General features: G+C 54.1%; 8 protein-coding genes across 8 annotated transcripts; 3 read left to right on the top strand and 5 right to left on the bottom strand.

Annotated features, from left to right (window-relative positions):
• Nucleotides 1–619: 619 nt before the first annotated feature.
• On the bottom strand, nucleotides 620–4,127 carry PG986_003421 (uncharacterized protein; the record flags this gene model as incomplete). Its single annotated transcript, XM_066839643.1, has 2 exons — nucleotides 620–2,922; nucleotides 2,981–4,127. The coding sequence occupies 2 exons, from the start codon at nucleotides 4,125–4,127 to the stop codon at nucleotides 620–622; spliced, it is 3,450 nt and encodes a 1,149-aa protein (XP_066704707.1).
• Nucleotides 4,128–5,096: 969 nt separating this feature from the next.
• Nucleotides 5,097–6,798, bottom strand: PG986_003420 (MFS general substrate transporter; the record flags this gene model as incomplete). The annotated part of the gene is made up of 3 exons (XM_066839642.1): nucleotides 5,097–5,622; nucleotides 5,682–6,562; nucleotides 6,628–6,798. 3 exons carry the CDS (start codon nucleotides 6,796–6,798, stop codon nucleotides 5,097–5,099), a joined length of 1,578 nt encoding a protein of 525 aa, XP_066704706.1.
• Nucleotides 6,799–8,114: 1,316 nt separating this feature from the next.
• On the top strand, nucleotides 8,115–9,389 carry PG986_003419 (uncharacterized protein; the record flags this gene model as incomplete). Its single annotated transcript, XM_066839641.1, has 3 exons — nucleotides 8,115–8,431; nucleotides 8,488–9,047; nucleotides 9,130–9,389. 3 exons carry the CDS (start codon nucleotides 8,115–8,117, stop codon nucleotides 9,387–9,389), a joined length of 1,137 nt encoding a protein of 378 aa, XP_066704705.1.
• Nucleotides 9,390–10,132: 743 nt separating this feature from the next.
• PG986_003418 (uncharacterized protein) lies at nucleotides 10,133–11,369 on the bottom strand (the record flags this gene model as incomplete). Its single annotated transcript, XM_066839640.1, has 3 exons — nucleotides 10,133–10,330; nucleotides 10,412–10,720; nucleotides 10,803–11,369. 3 exons carry the CDS (start codon nucleotides 11,367–11,369, stop codon nucleotides 10,133–10,135), a joined length of 1,074 nt encoding a protein of 357 aa, XP_066704704.1.
• A 357-nt stretch (nucleotides 11,370–11,726) lies between these two features.
• On the top strand, nucleotides 11,727–12,350 carry PG986_003417 (uncharacterized protein; the record flags this gene model as incomplete). Its single annotated transcript, XM_066839639.1, has 2 exons — nucleotides 11,727–11,926; nucleotides 12,137–12,350. 2 exons carry the CDS (start codon nucleotides 11,727–11,729, stop codon nucleotides 12,348–12,350), a joined length of 414 nt encoding a protein of 137 aa, XP_066704703.1.
• A 676-nt stretch (nucleotides 12,351–13,026) lies between these two features.
• On the bottom strand, nucleotides 13,027–14,470 carry PG986_003416 (uncharacterized protein; the record flags this gene model as incomplete). The annotated part of the gene is made up of 3 exons (XM_066839638.1): nucleotides 13,027–13,749; nucleotides 13,816–14,151; nucleotides 14,270–14,470. The coding sequence occupies 3 exons, from the start codon at nucleotides 14,468–14,470 to the stop codon at nucleotides 13,027–13,029; spliced, it is 1,260 nt and encodes a 419-aa protein (XP_066704702.1).
• Nucleotides 14,471–15,299: 829 nt separating this feature from the next.
• On the top strand, nucleotides 15,300–17,821 carry PG986_003415 (uncharacterized protein; the record flags this gene model as incomplete). Its single annotated transcript, XM_066839637.1, is given in 4 exon segments — nucleotides 15,300–15,650; nucleotides 15,701–16,431; nucleotides 16,448–17,637; nucleotides 17,709–17,821. 4 exon segments carry the CDS (start codon nucleotides 15,300–15,302, stop codon nucleotides 17,819–17,821), a joined length of 2,385 nt encoding a protein of 794 aa, XP_066704701.1.
• An 839-nt stretch (nucleotides 17,822–18,660) lies between these two features.
• On the bottom strand, nucleotides 18,661–23,982 carry PG986_003414 (uncharacterized protein; the record flags this gene model as incomplete). Its single annotated transcript, XM_066839636.1, has 4 exons — nucleotides 18,661–19,602; nucleotides 19,744–20,735; nucleotides 20,801–22,107; nucleotides 22,166–23,982. The coding sequence occupies 4 exons, from the start codon at nucleotides 23,980–23,982 to the stop codon at nucleotides 18,661–18,663; spliced, it is 5,058 nt and encodes a 1,685-aa protein (XP_066704700.1).
• Nucleotides 23,983–24,500: the final 518 nt, after the last annotated feature.

Below are 24,500 nucleotides of genomic sequence, written 5' to 3'. Positions count from 1 at the left end.
ATCGGCGAGTTGCAAAAATACCCCCGATTCAGTGACCTCCCACTGAGGCATCAGCTGGATGAACAAGTTGCCATGCAGTCGTTATCGATTGAAGAAACAACACAGGCTGCGTGGTGGGCGTAAGGGCGCAATAAGGGGTTTGAATGTAGTCCCTTGATTGCCAACCATGGGCGTCATATAATGGAGAACATACAATGTGTCCATGCTGTAATATCAACAGGAAATATGGTATACGCCACGAAGGCCATTCAAAAACGCTCGTGATCTAATTCAGCAACCGGTATAAGAGTTGTTCTTGCCGGGCGGTTTCTGTAGTTAGTAGACAACGAGATAATATCTAGTGATTATACGTGGGAACCAGCATGACGATAAATCAGGTACTGTTCACTCATTACTGTTCCATACCACCTGCATATGTCACTCTCAAACGTAGGGTGGCCTTTTGTGTGTAGTAGACAAAAATATCTCGGGATTCTCTTCATGTCCCCTTAAACCCTACAGTCAAACAACAAAAATCTTATTTATACAATGCAACCAACCAATAATGCGGCCATAACGCCATCCGTGGCCATCCATAGCCTCCTGAAACCCCGGCCCAAGAAAAGCACAGTCAACTCCGTTAATCCGTGATGCCGTTCCAGGTATCATCCTTGCACTGAATGCTCATTATCGTGATCTCCAGCTCCTCTTGTGACATCTGCTGTCCACTCATCTTTTGCCCCTCAACCACATCATATAGCTGATACAGCTGCTCGCACTTCATCTCGGAAAGACGTGATAGCTGACTGATCTCGGCATTGAGTTGCCGTCGATGACGCCTTCCAAATGAAGGGTCAAGTTCGTTGACTTCCGTCTGTTTCGCCATAAGCTTCGACTTGACATGTGCGAGCTCATCTTTGATGTTTTTGATGACAACTGCCAAAGCAATGGCAGGGTCCCGGGCAGGGCGCATTGTCGGTTGGTCCTCAAATGCCGTTCCTTCGACAGGCTCAGGGTTGGCAACGCGATCAGTGACGGGAACCGGTTGTTCCACGCGTATGGTTGTCTTCTTGGTCGAGCTGTGTGTATGCGACTTGATCCTGGTGCACACAATGCAATTGCTGCAATCGTGGTCATGGCATAGGCCATCAAGCACACGCTTGGCCTCTTTAGAAAGACTAGGCACGGGTCTCTTCGTCTGCTCCTTCGTAACGTCCTTGGCTTCCCTCTCAGCCCTGCGCTTTCGAGCATCGAGGGTAATATCATCCATGAAGAGGGCTGATGTCATGTTGTCCTCAACGTCAAGCTCAAATCTCTGACTGTCGGAGTGACGGCGTGCCGGGGGAAGCACGTTTGACTCGATGGTATGGTCAGGGAGGCTGAGCTCGCTCAAGCCAGACTTAACACTGAAGCGTCCAGTGTTGTTGTCCTGTTCCGAAACACGTCGTGTATGCTGCGTATTCTTAAGGATACCGGAAGGCTGTCTCTTAGACTGGGCTGCCTGGCCCTTAGCATTGGTAGGCCTTGTCCTGATTGAAGGGCTGGCGTTTCGTTCGGGGACGAAAGCAGGCGGTAGGCTCTGGCTCATGTCTTCAGTAAAGCCGGCATCAACATCGTCGAGAAACTCGTCAGTGATATCTCCCCGCCGTTGCTGCCGAGATGCTGCCTGGTTTTGGCGAAGGGCGTTTTGAAGACGGTTCATATCCGCCTTGGCAAAAGCGTCACCGAACTCCGAGCCTTGTGTTAAGTCAAGCTGCTGTGTGTAATCGTCCTCCATCTGCATATCCTGCGTCATCGTGTTTCTAACAGACAAGTCGCTGGTGGTGGATCGGATCTTTGAAGTTGTAGGCTCCACAATGCGAGTGATCTTGACTGGCTTATTAGAACTCTTCATGTTCTGAACCTCGCGTGCGATTCGTTGGGCCTCCTGGATCGCCTCGGTCCTGCGTTGTATCTCGCGTTGGAGCGTCGACTCTTGATCGCCACTTTCTCTAAGGCGAGCTGCTAACGCAGCCTCTCTGTTGGCAATATCCTGGAGTTGTTGGGTCAAAGATGCCTGTCTCTCCTCGTACTCCAGATCCTTCTCCTCGCTATCCTGGACAACTCTCTCGAATCGTTTGCTTATACGGTTTACCTGATCATGCAAGTAGTCTTGCTCCTCTTCCATCCGGCGTTTCTCTTGCTCGAATTGCAGACGTTTAGATGCATAGTCCGACTGAAGGCTCACAACCTGTTGTTGGAGCTGGGCGTTCTCATCGGCGAGCTCTCTGTTCTTCTTCTCGAGACGATCCCGCATGTCTTTTACATCAAACGTCATTGTGCCGGTCTGGGTGTTGGCAGACTCTACCATCTGGTGTAACTTGGCGTTATCGTCCTGAAGGTCACCGACACGGCGCTCAAGCAACGAGTTCTTCTGCTGAAGAGACTTGGTGTCATGGTAGAACTTGTCGTTCTGGCGCTCAAGACTCAGGTTGTCTTGCCTAAGAGTTTGCTTCTCTTCGACAATGATTTTGTACTCAGACTGGAGCACCTGGTTATCCCCCTGCAGGACATCCACCTGGCGTTGAAGCTTCTTGACTTCCTGTTGGAGATCCTGGTTCTGTTGCGTCACAACAGTATTGTGAGAGCGCAGAGACTTGTTCTCCTCAAGTAACGACTTGTACTGGTCGCGAAGTAGCGAGTTATCGTCACGCAATGACCGGTGTTCTGCCTCTACACCGTGCGCGTCGTGTGTGCGCTGGCTTCCATGAGAGCCGCCAAGTCCCTTGCGGGCCGCTTCTAGTTCCGACTCGAGGCGGTGGACCTTCTCTAACTGAACAGTGGCGGATTTCAGAGCCTCGTCCCGCTCTGATATGTATGTTTCGGTATGGATTTCGTTGATGCTGATCTTGCGGTTGGCTTTGTCAAGCTTGGCCTGCAGTGTAGCAACCTTATCCTCGAGTTCTGTAACATGTTAGTGGCTAGCCAGGATGCAAGTACGTACACCTGTCTGAAAACTTACCTGACTGGCGGGAGTTCATATGTATGATTAGCGAGTTGTCCGAATCGGAACCCATCGCACTGTCCTTGCGGCCCCTGATCTTGGACAGCTGCAACTGGAGCTCATACACCTCCTCTTGAAACTGTTCGGCTTGACGGGAGACCTGGTCGTCATGGGCCTGTAGAGCTTGGATCTCATCCCGGATCTTATCGAGAGACACAAAGATCTGCTGCTCGTCTTCTGGTAGGCCAATCATCTCTACCTCTGCGTGGTGTTTCGGCGGCGACTTGGTCTCGCGATCGTGGACTTTTCCGTTTTTTACGAAAACAGGCATACCGTTGTCGACTGATTGGATCTTGAGAGCGCCCGAGATGAAATCGTCGATGTGCGTGAGGTTGGGCAGGAAGAACGACCGTCCTGTCTGGTTCGGCGTTCCAGGGCTCATGTGGTTCATGCGCGACTGGCGATTGCTATTCAATTGAATACGCTCGATGCTTGGGTGGAGCTGCCTGGGTGTCGCATGTTGTGCTGATGTTGACCTCGGAGTCGTCTCCTTCTGGGGAGTCGTGGACTTGGCTTCTTTCGCAGCCTGTGCAGCTTTGAGAGATTGGATCAGGGACGTGACATTGGCGCGGCGAGGCTTTTGCCCATTCAGGCGAGGAGACCCTGACATCTGCGTGCTGTCGCCATCTGATTCGTTGTCGACCCGTGCCTGCATTTGCGAACGTGGCCGTTGAGCAGCCGCTGCTGTGTTGAATTGCTTCTGATTTTGTTCGTGCATCTTCTGATCGGTAGGCGAAGCGGCTGTCGAGGACGAGGGTGGAATGTTCTCTTTGGCTGAGCGGCGCTGCTCCATGTTGTCGCCGGTGACGTTGTAGATGTCGGTGGTCTGCTCGCGACTGGCGGGCTTCCAGTCCTTCAAGTCAATGAAGTCTTGGTCAAGCGCAGCCGCGTTGATTTGGTACGCGTTCTGGTTCTTGTTTGCGTTTTTGGAGAGGAAGTGCATGGACTCGTCTCCCATGCGTTGCGGGTCATAGGAGATGTCCGACGTAAGCGTTACGGTTCCATGCGAACCGGTCGAGGAGGGTGGTGAATTGAAGGGATTCTCTGTATTTTGATGCATCTCCCTAAGGATGCGGGATTGGTACCGGCTGGTCTTGGACTCCATGATGGAGTCGTGGCCGAACCGCAAATAAACCGGCGAGATGCCGCGTAGCTAAGGGAATACTGGTCGTTTGCTCAATACCAAAGCAATGGCACGAAGGCACGAATTGTTGTTGGTGGTGGGCGTGGTTGAATGCTGAGATGGGTCGCGTATTAAAAGGGAAGCGACGGGCGTTGGTAACGGAGCCGGGTTGGGCGGCGGGCGAGTGCGCGTGGTGCAAGGATTAGGCGGACGCGAATAAACAACAACGAAAAACTGCAGAAAACTACAACCACGAGTTAAGTTTTGCAAGTTGTATTCGCATTGCTAAAGGCGGTCAAAAGGCGAGATGGGAAGATGCAGGAGGAGGCTCTGTAGAAGGTGCCGCCAAAGCAAGAAGCCGCAAGCTCGCTGGTGGGCGCGTATCAAAATGATTGATATTGATATTGAGATGGAGGAAGGAAGATGGGGAAACGAAACCCAACACAGAGGCCGGGCCGCGATATTATTTTGGATGTAAACAAATTGCCCTTTCCAGTTTGGGGACGAGCCTAGCTGGGGTGGGGTATTTTTAACTTGGTTTTTCGTCCCGAGCTGCCCAATTGTCCCACTGAAAGAGTGGCCAATCACTGTAAGTGTGTAGCCCAGTGCATACCTCCTCCTTATTTACGTGCTGTTGTGCACGCAGGTACGTTTGAGCCACTGGCAAATGGTAATCGTTTCTAATCGCGTCCTTTTTCTCTCTCTCTTTCCCACACAGGCAGAGATTTGTCGCCAGAGGAATTGGACGCGATGGGTAACGCCAACCTGAGGCTTTTCACTAACACGAGGGTGCCTCATGGTACCATCGGGTCGCTCAGACCATGCAGCCCAGTTTACTCAAGCTGGCAGTCATCATAATACCGCGAAATTATTCTCCGAAGCGCAGCGTACAGAACAGATCGTGCCGTGTCTATTGATAACCTAGAAGACCAACTACTTCCCTACCACCCCTTAGAGGCTGGCCTTGCCCCTTGACTCAAAGGGCAACGTCAGGGCGACGAATCCCGCTGCTATGAACAGGGCACCACTGACGTAGACGGGCACTGCCGTCTTGAGGTTCCCAAACATGGCGACAATCGGAGCCATGATGCCGAAGACGCGGTTCGCGGTAGCCGTGAGCGCGTTCCCCGTGCCTCGGTCCTTGGTGGGGAACAGCTCGGGTGTGAAGCCGTACAGCACCGCATACATGATGTTGCTGGTGAAGTTGAACGCGCAGTTCCACCCGAGCAGGCTCGTAGACGTCGTCGCCGTCGTCGAGGCGTAGAGGAAAGCGCCCGTGATCATGGTACTCAAGCCGAGCGTTCCTTTCCGCCCGAACCGCGGCAGCTCGACGAGCACGCCGCCGAGGAGCGCGCCAGGCACACCAAGAACGGCAATGATGAGCGAGTTCCGGTACGTGATATACGTCGACCCATCTCCGAATTCGGCGCCGCGTGTGGCCTGGATGTAAGGCAGAAAGGCGTTGTATAACGGGTATCTATCACTATCGCGTGAGTAAGGGGCATTCTCTCTGATTCGGGCGCCAGTAAGACTTACCCTAACCCGAGGAAGGCCCACACTATCATTAAGCCGGCCGTATTCCAAGCTAAACGTTTGGTGTGGAACAGCGGCCGGATATGCGATAGATTGAGGACTTGTAACTTGCGCTTGACAACATCCGCAGCAGCAGTCTGGTTCGCATACCCCGGCGGCTCACACGCCTTCAGATCCTCTATCGTCAATTCCGAATCCTTGCCGTTTCTCCGCGCAACCTCGTGCACAATACGAACGGCATCTTCGTCGCGTCCCTTACCCATGAGGTACTTCGGTGACTCGTATATCGTGAACAGGGCGAAGCGAATCACGAACATGAGCAGGGTCAAGCCTCCCATGGTGATGATGAAATAGCGCCATCCCATGTTTCCAGAGCGCTCACAAACTGTGTTCTGTTGACATGTCATATGACCCAGCAGCGGCCAAGCTATAAGTGTAGCGACGACTTGGGAAATAGCCCAGTCGATGGAAAGCACAGTCAGTAGATATTGGTGCGACCCGGGCAGGAACTCGAGGAAGATGGCCGAGTCCACAGGTAGGTTGCCGCCAACGCCAAAGGACCAAAGTGCTGCAAAGACGCCGATGGCCGCAAAGTTGGGGGCAGCACCGGCTACCATGCCCCAGAGCGCCGTCAAGCCCAGCGTCAAGTTGAAAGCCCATTTCCGGCCAAAGATATCGCAACCAAAGCCCCAGAAGATGGCACCCGCCAGCAGGCCGATGTTCTGGGCAAGCGATAACAAAGGCGGCTTGGCCACCTGGAACTCGTTGGCAATTGGAGCCAAGATAAGCGACGTCACAATCGGCCAAAGGTTATCCGAGGCCCAGCCGAAACCCACGACAATGAACAGTTGCCATTGATACCATCCCATACCAATATGCTGGATCTGGGGGAGTGTCAGCTCGAAGCTCAGTGTCCCCTGCCATGGTCGTAACAATGCAAGCGACTTACAGCTTTATTGAGGACCTCGGCCTTGGCTTCATAGACCGAGTCCACTTGGCCTTTTAGAACATTGCCGGTATCCTCCGGGCTACTATTAACCATGGAGTTCTGCCGAGTGGGCTCCGGATTATAGGCATAAGCGTCTGGCCTTGGACTCTTCCCGTTGTCTGCCGCATCCATGATAGAAATGTGGTAATTTTGATACCGAACTGGAAGGGCGGGTACTTGTATATAGGAGCCTGGAGGTTTGGGTTGGGCAGGTTTTCTACAAAGTCTTTGCTGGGTCTGATGACCCTAGCTTCGAATAAAATAAGAGCAGCCAGCTTGATTAAAAGTGTCAACCAGGTTATCGTTACTCTCGCAATGCGATGGCGTGCTCAAGGATAAACAATTATGGTTGGCTCCTCCACGCGGCACCAAAAGCAAGATCGGCCAGTCATGCCATGCAGCCATACGCCATCTTTCATCGGGGGAAGGGCATCCTCCAATCACACCAGCGGTCCCTCATGGTCGCGCAACCTGCTGATAGGATTGCGCTTTGATAAGCAAACCGTAGAAAGGGGACTACCTACGTGGTACACATCGACTGATAAATCGAGCACTGGGGAGAATCAGTAAGGTTTCTTTCTACCTGGCGCGCGCAACATGTTTTTCATTCGCAAACAGGAAACCGATTGGCTGGAATCTATCAACTCGGACTGGTCGAAGACGCTCCGAATAAAGGAAGCAAGGCCAAGAGTCATGGACTGAATGTACGGCTGACTCTCGCACCCAAATGAGCGGCGGATGGGCTTTCCTGAGCCCTACAAGAGCTCGTAACGTCTTCTGAGATTGCTAACCTGGACGGGATAGTTTAACTCTATTTGTGACCTTTAAGCAGTACTTGGTAAGGAGTCCGACATTCCCTTGTAACCTCGTAACCTCGTATTTCAACTATGCCCATGACAGGAACCTACAGCAGGTAACGTGGGGAAGACAGGATACCTTAAAATGCATCGTGACCTGGGCAAATCAGATGTCCCATGCATCGCAAACTACCACCATCTGAACATAGGTATCTGAAATTCGAACTGATCAATCAGGTCAATTGATGGTCGTTCCACATTAGCTGCCGTATTTCGCAGTCAAGGGATAGAACGAGTAATCATTACACCACCAAAGTGGGCGACGATGACTCTAGTGGAAGTAGCTGTACTTGCGGGGGTAAGGTTGGTCCCTTGCAGATCCTCCCAAACGTGGGCGACTTCGGCGGTGAGCTCACTGGAAATTTTGTGTCGCATCCAGTCATCACCGTTGGATTGCCCCACGTTAAGACCGTGTCAGTCAATCATGAAGTCGGGCTGATGCTGTGCTGCAAAAACAACACAGCTCTCGGATAAATACTTCTTCTTTACTTGGATCACTTGCTAGAGAACTGCACAGCATCGTCTCACTCCGACCATTCCCCCTTCCCATTTGCGTATTACCACCATTTCACTTCCCAAGCTTCGTTTACAATGGCGCCCACAGTCCTCCACCTGCGGTCTGAGGACAAGTTCAGAGAGGAGCGGTCGGCTCTGACTCCCACCACGGCCAAGGCACTGATCGACGCCGGCTACACTGTCAATGTCGAGAAGAGCCCCGTCCGCATCTTCGACGATGAAGAGTTCTCCAAGATTGGCTGCACTTTGGTGCCCACTGGCTCATGGCGCGAAGCTCCCGCCGATCACATCATTGTTGGCCTGAAGGAGCTCCCTGAGGAGACCTTCCCTCTCAAGCATGTCCACGTCCAATTCGCTCACTGCTACAAGGTAAGCGCCCCCGATCGCTCTTTGTTTCCGCCCCGGAGGCAAGCTGCTGACTTCTTTTTTCTCGACGCGCAGGGACAAGGCGGCTGGGAAACCGTTCTTGGCCGATTCCCCGCGGCGGCGGCACGCTGCTCGATCTCGAATTCCTGAACGACCCCAAGACCGGCCGGCGTGTCGCAGCCTTCGGGTACCACGCAGGCTTCAGCGGTAGCGCCCTTGCGCTCAAGAACTGGGCCTGGCAGTTGACCAACCCCGGCGTGCCCCTGCCCGAGGTGTCCAGCTACCCGAACGAAGACGCGCTCGTGGTCGACATCAAGAAGGACGTCAAGGCCGGACAAGACAAGGCCGGCCGCTTGCCGCGCGTCATTGTCATCGGTGCCCTCGGTCGCTGCGGCCGCGGCGCCGTGGACATGTGCCTCAAGGCAGGCATCCCCGACAACCAGATTCTCAAGTGGGATATGGCCGAGACAGCCAAGGGCGGGCCTTTCCCCGAGATCACCGAGAGCGATGTCTTCGTCAACTGCATCTACCTCAACAGCAAGATCCCTCATTTCGTGAACCGCGACTCCCTCAACACCCCCAGCCGAAAGCTCAGCGTTGTGTGCGATGTCTCGGCCGATACTACCAACCCCAACAACCCGGGTGAGTAAATACTGTCCCCTATTACTGATCATAATGATTCAATTGGGCCCAAGAGAAATCGCTAAAACCGTAAACTATCTAGTCCCAATCTACACCATTGCCACTACATTCGCCGAGCCCACCGTGCCCGTCGAGGGCCTGGATAACCCGCCCCTGAGTGTCATCAGCATCGACCATCTCCCCAGTCTTTTGCCGCGCGAGGCGTCCGAAGCCTTCAGCGGTGACCTGTTGCCCTACCTCCTCAAGCTCAACGACTGGAAGAACGACCCCGTCTGGGCTGGCGCCTACAAACTGTTCCAGGAAAAGGTTGATACGTTACCCAAGGATGCTTCCCACAGCTAGAATGTAACTGACAGCCCAGGCGACGCTTTCGTTGGCTCAAGTGGCGTGCAGGAGGGTGGAACAACTGGCAGGTTGGCTGAAGGATCAGTCCGGAAAATAGATTTGGCGTTCTAGGAGACCAGGCAGGTTGGAAGGAAAAGGTTACATGTAACGAGCAAAACGCAAACAGGAGAGGGAGGCTAGACGGTGATGACGATACGATTGTACACAGATTGTTTTGTGGTGTAGATGAGGAGCATTGCTGCGATGACGAATGAGAAATGCTGCATAAGCAATTCAGCAAACTATTCGACCTCCGGCTCAGGGTGTTACAATAAAGTGCTTAGCTGAGCTGCATTTCACTATACCACCCAACTGCCGACTACACTATGTACTTGCTTCCTGTTGAAATAAATTATAAATGCTATTTTCATCTTTAGTTTTGTGCTATAAAGTTGGGGTAACTATTTGGTTGGTAAACAATGTAACCTTATCAATGAATGGTAAATGACCAATATTTACAATGCCTATATTATGATTCATATATGTTTATCTGCTATACCACCCCAGCATCCTTCAAATTCGAACCATCCGAGTCAAAGAAGATATCGACCGTGTATAAAGCACACGAATGAATCTCGCTTAGATGCAACTTCCCCCTTTCCCCTATTTCCAACCAACAAATGTTTTGCCATACCCAAAATCCGTCGCCCGACCCTCGCCAGAGTGAGAGAGAAGAAACAGAAACCAACCAGTCCTCAAACCTAAGGAGTTGGCAGAGAGTCTTTGCTCGCTTCCGCTTGCACCTTCTCGGCTTTCGCTTCCGGCAGCGTCCACCGCTCCGCATCCCCGAGCCAATCGGCCGTCAGGCCCGCGCGACCCGGATTCCGCATCCCGGCCGCCAGCTGGCGCTGGTACGAGACGGCTCGCAGGCGGTTGTGTTCGGCCGGTGTCAGATAAAGCTGAAACAAGGAGTGAGCACGTAGGCGGGAAAAAAGAAAAAACGGTATATAAACCGGACGTGGATGATTAGAGGGACTTACGTAGACTTCGACGCCGACGGCGTGGAGCAAAAAGGCCAGCCAGAGGGCCATACCCGCCGTCATGTCCAGCGCCGCCGCGATCTGGGCCACGTCCGTGCCGTTGAAGTTGGCGGTGACCATGGTCCACTGGTCCGGATTTGTCCCGTTGAAGTACGGCGCGCAGGCGGGATAGTCCTGCAGGGTCTGCTCGTCGCTCCCCACGGAGAATGCGACTTTGGCGCAGGGCATGGCCGTGTAGTACCCGCCGAGGGGCGCAATGATGTTAGCCGCGATCACCAGGATGATTCTCATGGTGATGATTGCGCCGGCCTATTTGGGTGCGGAGCAAGAATCAGTATTGTCGTTCCATAATATGGTGTTGAGGGGGAGGGGAGCGAGAGTCGTCGCTTACATAGAACCATGCCCGCAACATCCATTTGCGGTGCTCCTCGATCTGGAGACGCTTGATGTTGACCACGGCCAGGAGCAAGGAGACCAGAAACGCGATGGCCATGACGCCCGTGATAGTCTGAGACTCGATGCCGCCGCCAAAGGCGCGCCGGGCGATCATGAGCGCGCCGGCGATGCCAACGACAGAGAGGAGGATGGCGAGCCAGCCAGTGGCGCGGTGCAAGATGAGGGCCTTGTAGCGGACGACGGGCGTGAACTGGAGGCAGGCTAGCAGGCCTGCGGGCAGGATGCCGGCAAGGTGCAGGATGACGCCGACCTTGTACCGGTCGAAGTTGAGGTAGTAGTAGCATTCGCCGGGCAAGGCGCCGAGCATGGCGCTCCCGTTGGGACTGCAGAAGATGCCGTAGAAGTTGAAGTACGGCAGCCGGGCCAGGATGAAGCCGAGGAAGGCGCCGCCGAAGATGAACCAGAGCACGAAGTTGTAGCCCTTGGAAAAGCCCACGGGGTGGTAGACCTTGCGGGCGGCGACGACGAAGCCGTTCGCTGGCGGTCGTGACGGTTCACCCATTTTGAGTAGTCTATATATATTTATTCCGGAGAGAGCTGAAGGAAAATTGCAAAAGGGATAGAAGCCTTTCAAATAGTACCGAGTTCGAAGCCTGTTGGAATGTGGCTGTCTCGTCTGCATAAATTGCTTTTTCTTCTCATACATTTTTTGGCGGTCGAGGTATTATATACCCAGAGAGGCATCTAGCTATCCACTTACACACATACAGCTGCTAATTTCTTTTCTCGCATCTTGTAGCCGCCTCCGCCGCCGCCATAGCAAAGTTTACGGCTCAACCAAGTGGCCGCGTATAGAAACGAATGCTACTCTCGATCCTGGCTTCGATCAAAATTGGGCGCAGGGCAATGACGTTCCACAATGCCGCCGCAAGCCAGAATCGAGCCTCCAAACCAGATCGACTCACATGTTTACATGGCGACGGAGCCAACTGCGGTAGAGCCGCCTGCCGTATATGGTGTAACGCATCTTGCGGGTACCGGCCTGATGCAGCCCCTATACGGAGTACCGCTGGGCGGTGATCAAGATGCGTTAGAGGACGGCCAATTGTCAGGCCGCATGTGAGCCAAAGTATGCAAAGCGAGACGCTCGCATTCGGATGGACGAGAGTGGATACATACTTAATCTTGCCATATGCACCCGGTAGCGTCATTGATCTTGCCGTCGCCCAGCAAAGTGCCCAACGCCGAACGCCATGCCTATTCTAGCGTGTCTCGGGGGCAGAGCTGATCCACCTTGAACCCACTCGATACACCACACAACGTCCATAGCGTCGTCTTGGGTTCCTCTGGGGGCGGGGCAGCTGAGCCGTATTTCGACGACGACAACGAACAGCAACAACCCCAGGCAGCCAAATTCGTTGCTGCAGACATCAACATCAGATCCTGTCTGCATTGCCAAGTCGTGACTTGGTTACCCCGCGCCAGAAATTCGTATGCTCTCCCTGGCATTGCTGGACGCGAGGCCACCTCTGGGAAGAGATAACACGTAGAGTTTCAACGATAGCTGAACCCAACTGCTCTCATTAATCAAGCCATGTGATAAAATTTGTTGCTGACGAGAAGAATGAAGGTGTTTTAGTTCCCGTCAGAGCTAAAGTTGGCGTAGAACGTGTTCTTGGCGCCTTGCTGGCGCTTTGGTTGGAGGAGCTGATAGGCGTCGCCTAGAATGAACCCGTGGGATAGGGGTTCGACACCAAACGGGTTTGTGGCTACCCCCCTCATGGGTATTCTAAGCCATGCCATCGGAACCTTTGGCTCGCCAAAGCGAAAAGAGGAAGATAGACCCGGGTCTGTGGACAGTAGCACGGCAGTGTGAAGTCTAATCATCCTACAACGCCCGGGCCCTGAACGGTGTATAGCCGCTGCAGGCAATCTCACGTCATCTCGTAGAATTGAGGCTGCGAAAGGAATGCATCGACAAAGCTTGTATGGACATCGGTTTTGCCAAAAAAGACATCTCTTGTCATCAAGGATTCGGCATATATATGGTAGCTTGATACTTCCGCCATGTCTGAAGATCTTGCGGAAGCACCAGCCCATGCTTAGGTCAAACGTAGAAAGTCACGACATGCAGCAACGACTGGCCAGTAAGTGCTATACGATGGCAACTCTCAGTGCTTAAATCAGGCCGCTCGTAACTTAGCAGCCCACTATTTTCTTCAGGGCACCGATCTAGTTGTGCGCTTACCAAAGTCCCAGAAAGAAACCCAGGCACCCAGTGTGGCTGTAAGGCCTGTGCAGATAATCATGGGCCCGTACCGGGTCGCATAACCCGAAAGGCTTGCCGTGGACAACCGACTCGTATTAAGCAATGCTCTTGAAAGAGGGCCACTTAGCACGAAGCCGACGCCACGGCCACCCATGAGCATCCCAAAGATAAGCCCCGTATCCAAACTGGTATCCTGCCGTTTCACCTCTTGGAGGATGTCTGACCACGTCGAGCTAAAGCCCCCGGCAAAGAAGCCATACGTAAGACAGAACACAGCCAGCACTGCAAACTTCTGACTGATACCCCAAAGCAAGAATACTGCCAAGGCACTGCCCACGGAGGAGACAAGTATGACAGTGGTGACTGGAAAGCGATCGCCTAGCGGACCAAAGATAAGCGACCCTGGAACAGACGCTCCCTGGAAGAGAGCAAGGAGAGTCGGGCCCGTGATGTCTGGAAGACCAAGAGACTGAGCGTAGGACGCAATGTACGTTTGTGGCATGAGGTAACCCATCGACTGCAGCATGCTCCCCGTCTGTAACATCCAGAAATAGGTGGACTTGGAGAACGCAAAGGACAGCGGCCGCTGTGCAGTTCTGGCATTCGCACTCAAGGGTATACGCGGTTTCAGTAGGACTAATAGTGGGATCGTGAGTATTGCCGAGACGAGTGTCTAGATCAAAAGGGTCGTGCGCATGCCGTGTCGTTGAAGAGAGGCATTCATCATAAACGGCATCACCACGGCCACGGTAGACTTGCCAGCCCACATGACCCCATAGGCCATCCCCTTGCGCTCGACAAACCACTCGTCGAGGTAGAGCGAGGTCGGACTAAACAGAAGGCCACATCCAGTCGCATAGAGCACGCCTTGGGTTGCGACGAGCTGGCCGACGGTTGTCGCATACGCGGACACCACCAAGCTCGCCGTCGTCATGACCAGACCCATCGGACCGCACCATCTGCGCAGTCGATGGTACTTGATGAGAGCGGCAAAGCTAAGCGGCATCATCAAGTACATGATTCCGGTCTGCGAGGCTCCAATCGAGGCAATCGCGGAGGGCGGGCCAGCCACGATCTGGGTCGAGGTTTAGTATTCCTGAAAGATGCCATATGCTTGCGAATAACCTACGCATATCAAGTGAGCGAGTGACAGATTAATAAGTTAACCCAAAGTTGCTGTATTTACCCCACACAGGTGCTTGTACGAGGACGCACCCGACAAGGGCTAGGAATGCTGGTCTTCCGCGGTCTGCTGACGGCGCCTGGAGGGCTCCGATTTCATCTTCGGCCGCCTCGTCCGGACGAGGCGATGAGGATGAATCGATCCAGCCGGGCTGATGATTCGAGCCAGAACGCTCGAGCGCCTGGAGTTCCATCGTCTGCAGTGTTGGCATTGTGCAAGCTAGTCAGTGAGGTGGTATCAAATCTCTGCAAACCCTACCGAGATCAGCCGGCTCAGCTCCTGCAGTGGACAGAGCCTGGGTTTTCAAGGGATGGATTAGGACAGCGGCTTCCACCGTCTGGATGAGATTGAATAAGTAGGAAGGGACGTGGCATGCGTCGGATGATGCAGTAGTGGTTCCTGAATGACTCCGACATCGCCATGCGAAATCTGAACGGTTTGGAGATTAGCGCGTACTTTACCAACCAGTGATTGCTAACACTGCATCTGGCAACGGGAGACATGGTTGTGGGAGAATGCAATGTTAATACGAACGATGGCCTATTTTGTAATCATTGCAATATCCGTGTCATAAATCTGGTCAAATCGATGGTTTTCCACTGGTCTGTGGTGCTGGATCTGGGAGGCGTTTACCGCGAGAGTTGTAGCTGTAGTACCAATAGGCGTCGTAGGTGCAAGTACGATAGATGAACCCAGAAGCATCAGAACTGAGCCGAGTCATTGGGGAGAGCCTAAAGCCGCTGTGGACCGCGCTAAACCCCGCAACAACACCCCGGCCCAGTTTCGAAACCGCATTACGTCGGAGGCAACGAGTCGGATTCGAGCGAGAGAGATAACAGCATCCGACCCCCACTATGGCATAATCAATCACCGCCACTCGATCCCATTCCATCCTCACTCTACTTATCACTTACTTAATCATCGCAGCCCACCTTGGCTTTGCTTCCAGAGACCCTCTCTTGATGGATGCCACCATCTCTTCCTTCACCCTCCCCATCTAAATCAGCAGCAGCATTTGTTGCCAGCGACGACGGCCCGTCATGGAGAAAATGGCGAGTTCCGAGCGAACTCCCTTGATCGCCTCCGTCACAATCGGCTCGGTGCCTCGCCGGTACCCCCACAACACCCTGCGCCGCTTCTGCACCATAATCCTCGGCGCCTCCCTCATCGGCTTATTCGCCACCTTCCTCTTCACCGTTGTCTTCGCGCCCCACGATGAGGCCCCTTCCCACCCTTCGCCTCATCCGCCAGGCCACCGCCACCACATGAAGGGCCTCAGCTTCGACCAGCTCAAGGACATCCTGTTGGAGACACCAAGCTGCGAGAAGGCTTCGGAATGGAGCAAGTACTACACAGCCGGCCCTCACCTGGCTGGTCGCAACCTATCGCAGGTAAGTTGAGGCGAAAGCAAAATGCATCGCCCTTGCTAATGAATCTCCAGGCTGAATGGACCCGTGATCGGTGGGATGAATGGGGCGTCAAGTCCGAGATCGTGGCTTATGACACTTACATCAACTACCCCCTTGGCCATCGACTGGCTCTGTTGGAGAAGTCCAAGGCCAAGTCAGACAGCTGGAACGTCACGTTTGAAGCAACCCTGGAGGAGGAAGTGCTTGACGAGGACCCCACGTCTTCGCTTCCCAATCGCATCCCGACGTTCCATGGATACTCTGCGTCTGGCAATGTCACAGCCCCCTTCGTCTACGTCAACTACGGAACCTATCAGGATTTCGAGGACCTGGTCAAGGCCAACATCACTTTGGCCGGCCACATCGCTCTAGCTCGTTACGGCGGTATCTTCCGCGGACTTAAGGTTAAGCGTGCGCAGGAGCTCGGAATGATAGGATGCGTTATTTTCACAGACCCCGGCGATGACGGCGAGGTCACGGACGAGAATGGTTACGAGACCTATCCGAACGGCCCAGCACGCCATCCCAGCAGTGTACAGCGTGGGAGTGTCCAGTTCCTCAGTGTAGCCCCCGGCGACCCTACGACGCCTGGGTACCCCTCGAAACCCGGCGTGCCCCGTAAGCCGGTTGATGGTGCAATCCCCAGCATCCCATCTCTGCCCATCTCCTATGCGGAAGCTGTGCCCATTTTGAAGGCGCTCAATGGACATGGACCAAAGGCTACCGAGTTCAATCAGTATTGGACCAAAAACACGGGACTAAAGTACAAGGGGGTCCAGTACAACGTCGGGCCCTCCCCCCAAAGATGTAGTGCTCAACTTGGTGAATGACCAAGACTATACCATCACCCCACAATGGGACGTTATTGGCATTATCAATGGCACCATCCCCGACGAGGTCATTGTGGTGGGCAACCACCGAGATGCATGGATCGCAGGTGGCGCAGGAGACCCCAACAGTGGCTCTGCAGTCCTTAACGAGGCAATTCGAAGCTTCGGCAAGGCGCTCGAAAAGGGCTGGAGGCCCCTGCGAACGATTGTCTTTGCCAGCTGGGATGGTGAAGAGTACGGCTTGATTGGAAGCACCGAATGGGTTGAGGAATACTTACCATGGCTCTCGGCTACCAATGTTGCCTACGTCAACTTGGACGTGGGTGTCCGCGGTCCTTATTTCTCGGCTTCTGCTGCTCCCATGCTGAGTAAGCTCATCTATGATGTTACCTCGATGGTGCAGTCGCCCAATCAGACGGTCAAGGGACAGACGGTGCGCGACACGTGGGATGGCCATATCAGTACGATGGGTAGTGGAAGCGACTTCACTGCTTTCCAGGACTACGCCGGCATCCCGTCCCTCGACTTCGGGTTCGGTGGCTACGGCAAGGACTCGCCTATCTATCAATATCATAGCAACTACGACAGCTACCACTGGATGAGCGAATTTGGCGACCCCAAGTTTGCCTACCACAAGACGATGGCTCAGATCCTGGGCTTGACGGTGGGCAAGCTGGCCGACACACCGGTTGTGACGCTCAATGCAACCGAGTATGCCACGGCTTTGAAGGGTTACGTGGAGAAGATCGAGGCGAAGCTAGCATCAGTTGACGCGCAGAGCGAGCCCACTACCGACGAGGACATTGTAGAGTTCCGAGCTCGCTCTATCGGTTCCGAGCCCACGGGCAATGTCCAGGACTTCAAGTTCTCTTTGAGTCGCCTGTATGAGTCGGTGGCGGAATTGACAAGCGCGTCAGTCAAGTTGGACACGAAAGCTACCAAATTGGCCGAGGAGGCCGGGGAGCATTTGCCGTGGTGGAGATTGATTAAGAAGCTCAGACTTTTCCATGCGATTCGATCTACCAACACAAAGTATAAGAAGATCGAGAGAGCGTTCCTTTTCCCGGGTGGCCTCGACGGCCGACCCTGGTTCAAGCATGTTGTGTTTGCGCCTGGGATCTGGACAGGCTATTCAGGAGGTAAGTACTTGGCGACACCTCGTATCAAATCATCGGATGCATGAGAATAGAGCCAACTAACACTTTCTTAGCCGTATTCCCCGGTCTCACTGAGAGTATCGATAGCAAGGACTTTATCAATGCGCTGAGATGGGTTGATATTATTGATAACTGCATCAAGACCGCGACGAAGACTATCGAATAGTCGTGTATGATGTGATTGAAATGACTAGTCCAGGTTTTTGAAAACAGAGCCATCATGTATAGACACAAAGCGATACTTGTTTAGCATATGACTATATGTCGGTTCGCATATAGATTGGCATCGTCTCTGGCGGCTTGTTAGGGATCAGACTGTTAGAAAGCCCTGTCAGATTCACAGGAAATAGCTATACATTATCAGAATCAATCAAAGTAAATCGCCCATATATGTGTGTGTATGTGTCAGCCCGCGATCGCATGCTACTCTCCTTGTTCAGCTGACTCTTTTCAGTGGTTCATTCGGTAGTCGGTGGCGTCCCGCAGCACCGAACAGGAAAAGACACTTGATGCTTGTATACTTAAGATATACGGCTCAACCCAGTTCTCTCTTCGCCCGTTATTAACACGGCACACGCTTGTTGCATGAGGAAATTGCGGGAGACTCCCAAGTACAGTCGACCGTGGAACGCAAACCTACCAAACCGTCATCAGCTCCCGCGGGCCCAAATGTTGTTGTTGATCTGCCGAAGACCATGCGCTGTCGGGCGTTTAGCTAACGACGACCCTTCATTATCAATAGATTAAACAACATATAATAAGCATGAGGATATCCGATGGTACATTGAATTACTGAACATATGCTATTAACTAAAACAACTAGACAAATGAAATCTGACGGTGATAAGTGTTGAAAGCTGTGCGCCTTGTGCCTCTGGCCCCCCTTTCCGTGCTCATCCGCGATAACTCCATTCGATATCCCATAACGAAGAAGAAATAAAAAGAACCAACCCCGGGCAAGCACTAACAGCTATCAAAAGTAGGTATCCTGAATAAGCTAACAAACTACCTGCCTCTCCTCAACCGCTGGCTAGAGCGAAGTGGTATGATCCCGGAGAAATGGTTGGTGACCGTTCGGTCCATCCTCTGGTCCTCCTCGATGACCTGCTCGGGCGTCATGCCGTCCCTCATCCCCCTGAAGCCCGGGTTGGCGCTGTGGATCCAGACGACGTGCTCCGGGGCGTTCTCGGGGCGCTCGTTGACCAGGACAAACGGGTCCCTGGCGCTGTCGATGGTGAAGATGAGGCCGAGGTGCAGCCGGACGTTGTAGCGCTCGCCCCAGAACTCGAGCATGGCGGCCAGGAGGTCGACGGTGAAGTTGGTCTCGGCGTCGAAGCTCTTGGCGAAGTCCTGGCCGATGGCCCAGAGGCGCTGCCGCATAGTCGGGTTGGTGCCTAGCGCGAGCAGCTTCTCGTACGTCACTTCGTTGGTGCCCGGGACCGTGGGCAGCTGCTTGCGCAGACTGATGACCATGGCGTGGATGCCGCAGTGGTTGGCCAGGCCCGACGTCGGGACCGCCCGGTAGCCGGTCGGGAACGTCTGGTTCTGGAGCGCGATCCAGCCGCGTGTGTTGATATGTCTCGCCGTGCCGGTCTTATCGACGGCGGGGACCCTGCTGATGTCGATGGTCTGCCCGGTCGGCAGCTGGAACATTTCGGCTGAGCCGGTGCCGGGTTGGCTTTGGGCGCCGGGTTGGCTTTGGGTCCCGGTTTGGCTTTGGGTCCCGGTTCGGCCCAGAGATCCGGTTCGGCCCAGAGACCCGGTTCGGCTTTGAGACCCGGTCGAGCTTCTAGATCTGGCTTCGCTTGTAGTGCTGGCTTCGCTTTTAGTGCTGGTTTGGCTTTTAGAGTCTCGTCGGGATGTCGTTTGGCTGGTGGGCGGCGTGGTGACGGTAGTAGGGGCTATAGAGGTTCGAGTAAACGAGGTAGCTGTGGCTGCTGGGACGGGCTAGTCAGTATGCAGAGCGTAAAACTAGAATGCGCACAACCGAAGAAGAAGGAGATGGGACACTCTTACCAGTCACGGAGCCAACACTCTTACCAGTCCCGGAAGCAACAGTCGTACCAGTCGTGGAAGCAACAGTCGTACCAGTCGTGGAAGCAACACTTTTACTAGACGTGGAACCAGTGATACTGCGAGTAGAGGGGCTTCTTGAGGGGGGTCCAAGGTAAAAGTAAAGTTGGTCGTCGTGGGCTTTGTCGTTGTGGGCGGCTTTGAGATGGGGTCATCCTGTGTCGAGGGGATGATCGAGGGGTTCGTCAAGGGATTTGTAAAGGGCTTGAACGTTTGCTGGGCCTGTAACGATGGTTTGACTCGCACGATGATATTCGGAGGGGCGACTTCGGCGACTGGCCATTGGGACGAAGGCGTCTTGACAGCCCTCTCGAGCATGCCGAGCTCGTCCTGGTCTATCATCACAATTTCTCTCCCATCATCTTGGACAATGCTGTACCGCGGACGTCGGACCGAGGCAGGCCAGACATAGCCGTCCTCGGGCCTGTTGCTCTCGACCAAGTCGAAGGCCACCTTCTTCGTCTCAGGTGCCGGAGTGCCCTCTTCGTTCTTCACAATCTCGACGGTCGGTACCTCGTCGGGTTTGCGCGCATCCTGGGCTTTCGACTTCACCTTCCAAGCAGGTGGAGCCGGCGCTTCTGCTGAAGCATTTGCAGCAAGTTGAAGTTGGTCGATGACCTTGCCTCGGAGGAGGGACGCGACAGCCTCTACTCTCTCACGGCGAAGGAGTTCCTTCTCCTCGGGAGTATCCAGAGCATTGTCCAGGTTGGCGCTGTTCCATGCACCAGGCCTGACAGGTCTTGCCGGCCGGACGCGCAGATCGTGGAGAGGACGCGGCCGCGCGGGGGTCCGATCGTTGAAGGGGTCGGTGAGAGCGGCCACCTTCGTGGCCGGTTCGACATCGGACAAGAAAGCAGGCGGGAGGCGGCGCTTCCTGGGGTTGCTGCGCGGCGCACGGTTTTCATCGATCTCGGGCAGGAGCGGGACGCGGTCCGGTTCTGGTGAGAACCAACTCGTGACCTTGCCCAAGAGTTTCGTGCCGAGGTTCTGCGGCTGGGGATCCAGGACTGTAACCGCCAGTGTTAGTACCAAACTCTGGCCGTGCCATACGATGAGGAATTAAGAGACTTACTTGACTCGAGTTCTTGACTGATCTGGATCTGCTTCAACAGCGTGTCGCCCATGGGGAAGACTGGCGGGCCGGGGATGTACTTGGACGTAGGCCGGACAATTGGCTCCAGCGTCTGTCCAGCACCAATGAGTCTCCATGGGTCGCGGAGCGGCGGATTGAGGATGAACTCCCACTCGTCCTGGAGACTGACGTTCGAGTTTCTCATGCTGACTACCAGCGCCTGCTTGAACTTCTCCACAAGCTGGGTAGCGGCCAGCTGCTGCCTAGACGGTAGCATATCAATGATAGTGTTCTCGCAGCCACCCGAAGCACCCTTGTTAGGTCCGACGCGGATCCCGTAGCGGTACCACGCCAGCGGCGACTGGAGGCATATGTCTTCGTCCTTGCGCGTTCGGATAGTCTTCTGGGTGGCCTCGCTCTGGCGGTCAAGGGGCCAGCGCCTGACGTCGAAGTACCGCTTTCGGAGGTAAGGGGCATGGTGTTCCCTGATCGTCTTGTCTGCCCATCCCCACACGTTCTGTCTCAGGAAGGTCTTGACTACCACGCCCTGCTCGTTCTTCTCGAAGCACGGGCGGCTGGGATACGTCTGGGTGTAGTTCTGGACCGAGTCGTTGATCAGACCCTTCCGGATCGTGGTGAAGATGGTCTTCAAATCCGTGGACCCAGCTGCGGGGTTCCCGGGGCTTGCCCTGGGGATGACGTCCGTCAGTGTAGTAAACCGGATGGGCTTGTAGCCGGCTTGCGCTGCTGTCGTGGCAACATCTCCAACCATCTCGCGCCACTGCGCGGACGCCGTCTTGAGCTCCTTTCGGGAAAGACCCGGGCTCTTGGCGGAGCGTTGTTTCACCTGTTGGTAGTGTCGAATCGTCCGGCCCAGGCGGAATGCCAGGTTGCGGAAGAACTGGGACGTCCGCTCAGAGAGCCCTAGCTCATTAGCGGCGGCCACGTCAATGGGCACGAGATCTTCCCAGATGGGCGACTGGCGCGCCTCCTCGAAGCCGCCCTCGGGGTACGTTCCCACTTTGTAGACACTTTCGGCAGCAAAACTCTCTGGTATGTTTTCATCCTCGTCAGGTGGGAAGATGCCACCTGTGAGCTTCTTATAAGCCTGGTTGAAGTTTTTCAAAGCATCTTGGCTCTCATGACGCCATATGATCCTCTGCTCTGGGAAGATCTCTGTCTTGTGCATACCAACACAACCCCAGTCGTTCAGGTCGTTTGTCTTGTAGAAGCGGCACTGTTTGTCTTGATCCCACTCTGTCGAGTTCACATACTCGTCTACGTCTTCTAGGATAGGACCCTCGTAGCTATCGGGGGGTTAGTGTGAGGTCAAAAGGCCGCGGATGGTATGGGGTTTGGGCTTACAATAGTCGTCCCTGCCTTGCCAGCTTGATGCAGGCAAACCTTGCTTCCTCGAGGGTGAACTGATAGAGTGTGTTTGGCGGGTTCGTGTCATGGTCGTTTAGGTCGGATGCCGTCCAGACAAGGTGGCCCTTCTCCTTTCCAAGCTTCCGGCCTCCGCGGTTGATGATGGCCAACAACTCTGTCAGAGGGACCATCTGGCTTTTATAGCTAGGGAAGCCTTTGTGATCATCAGCACCTTTTGCTTTCGCCCAGAACATGTTCTGGTGTGTGTCGTTGAAAAGCGTCTGGATTCGATGGTCGAACAAGATCAGAAGGTTATCCTCCGGCTTCTTGTTGGAATACTTGATGAGACCTGGCGCAGATCCGGGCTCCATCAGGAACTTCAGCCAAGCCATATCGAACTCATCCAGGAGGAGGAAAGTGTTCTCCTTGGCAGGGTCGAAATCCACTTGGGGCCGGGGCCGGAGGGAGGTCGAAGGGGCGAACCCGCTTACACCTCGCTCGATGTCCTCGATAAGGGTGGGCAAGAAACGGCAGTCCGGTTCATGCCTGCCCGCCGCCCGCTTGAGGTTCTTTCTGAGCAGCACACACTCCCTACCAACCTTCAGCCAGTTCTCGTCGTATACGCACCTGCCGCTAAATGTATAGGGGCCTTGGAAGTTGGGCGGAATAGCAACTGCCGCGCGCTTATTCCAAGATGTCAACATGTAGTTCCGACGCGTAAAGGACGAAAGGACGTTGGACTGCTCTAGGTACTCGCTAAACCAGTAAACATAGGGCGACGGCTCCTCTCCCGAGTGGCCAATCCCACGAGTTTTCACATCTGTAACACCATCGTCTACTTCGGCTCTCTTTTTGATCCTCGCTGCCGTATGGAAAGGAAGCTCTTTTCTCTCTTTGACTGGCGCAGGTAAAGCCACGCGCCTCCAGGGTGTATTGACTGAGCGGTTCTCTTGGTTGTCGAACAATTGCAATAGCTGCTGAAGAGCAGCGCGCCTCCATCCACGCTGCCTGATAGCGTCTTCGACGGGGAGCTCTTCGTCCTTTTGGGAGCCATTGTAATACAGTTTGCTATTTTTGACCAGATTGTCACGACAAGTGACACATTCTTCGTAGACAGAGTTCTCGAGCCTGGCTAGATTTGGCTTGGTAGTCGGAGCATCTTGCCACAGCCGATTCTCATCCCGATGCAGCATCGTCAAGTTTTGGACGAGCCGTTGCCCTCCGCTGGTCTTGAAATACATATCATAGAGGCGTGCGTCGCAGTTTCTACCGCCGACCAAATGAAACGGCGAACTGTTCCGGGCTCCTTCCCGTGGGATCAAGGAGATGCGCTTAGGCACTGGCACCTTCTTGGAACAAGGCAGAAGCCGGTCATACCAGCTAAGGCGGCTTTGATGCTTCGCAAGGGGCAAGTTGGTCTCCGAGTATGGCGTCTTGCCCCGGTTTCGCTTCTCGTAGGCTCGATGAACCGAAATCAAGACCTGGCAATCAAAGAGGTCGCCTTTGAGATTCTCGTCGAAGTCCTGATGTCCATTCCGCCTGAGCTCATCTGCGTACTCCAGATAGGCGATTATCTCTTCCAGCTCAGAGCTCCAGCTCGCAGTGTGGTCAATGTCATTGTCCTGTAGGTAGTGCAGGATCATGGGAATCCGGAGTTTTGGTGAAATCTCATCGACCTTCGTCTTTGCTGATTTCGCGCTTTCCGACCGCGATCGGGAAGGTGACCGGGACGCGAAGCGTGCACGCTGAGCAGGGCGTCCTTGCTCGAAAGCATCGTCTGCTGGCCGTCCATATTGTTTGCGCTTTGGCGCCATGATGATGATGATGATGGAGTACACTTGCAACTATTAATTAAAATGCGGACGATATGCGTAAAGAAGATACGAAACAAGATTGTCGCGCGCAATTCATACAGCTTCTTGGGGTTGCGACTCAAAAGCGCACTCCGGGGCGAGCGCAAGAAAAGATGCAAACCTCGAGGCATGCGCGAGGGCCTGACTCGAAACGCGACAACCAGTCTTGGGGGAAATGGAAAAAGGAAAAGAAACTCACCCTGGAGGTGTGCGCAGTTGATTATGTTTTGAATGCCTTTTTCGTGAGCGGCCGTCCTGTTTAGGAATCTGCTGTTTCTAGGGATAGATCACTGGCATTCCTGACCGCCCCCTTTACTGGCGGAGCGGACGGAGACGGCTTCAGGAACAAAGAATGTCATTGTGGCGGCCATAGCTCTTTGACTGCCCGAAAAAAAAGACTCAAGTAGCTTCTCTGCTTGCATCTGCTTCCGTTTGCAGTCCGATTACTTCGACATCTTTTGTCAACTTGAAATTCAATT

This window comes from Apiospora aurea (genome assembly GCF_038362705.1).
Source record: "Apiospora aurea strain CBS 24483 chromosome Unknown utg000002l_segment0_segment0, whole genome shotgun sequence".
Taxonomy (NCBI): Eukaryota; Fungi; Ascomycota; class Sordariomycetes; order Amphisphaeriales; family Apiosporaceae; genus Apiospora; species Apiospora aurea.
This window is presented reverse-complemented; position numbering and strand designations above follow the sequence as displayed.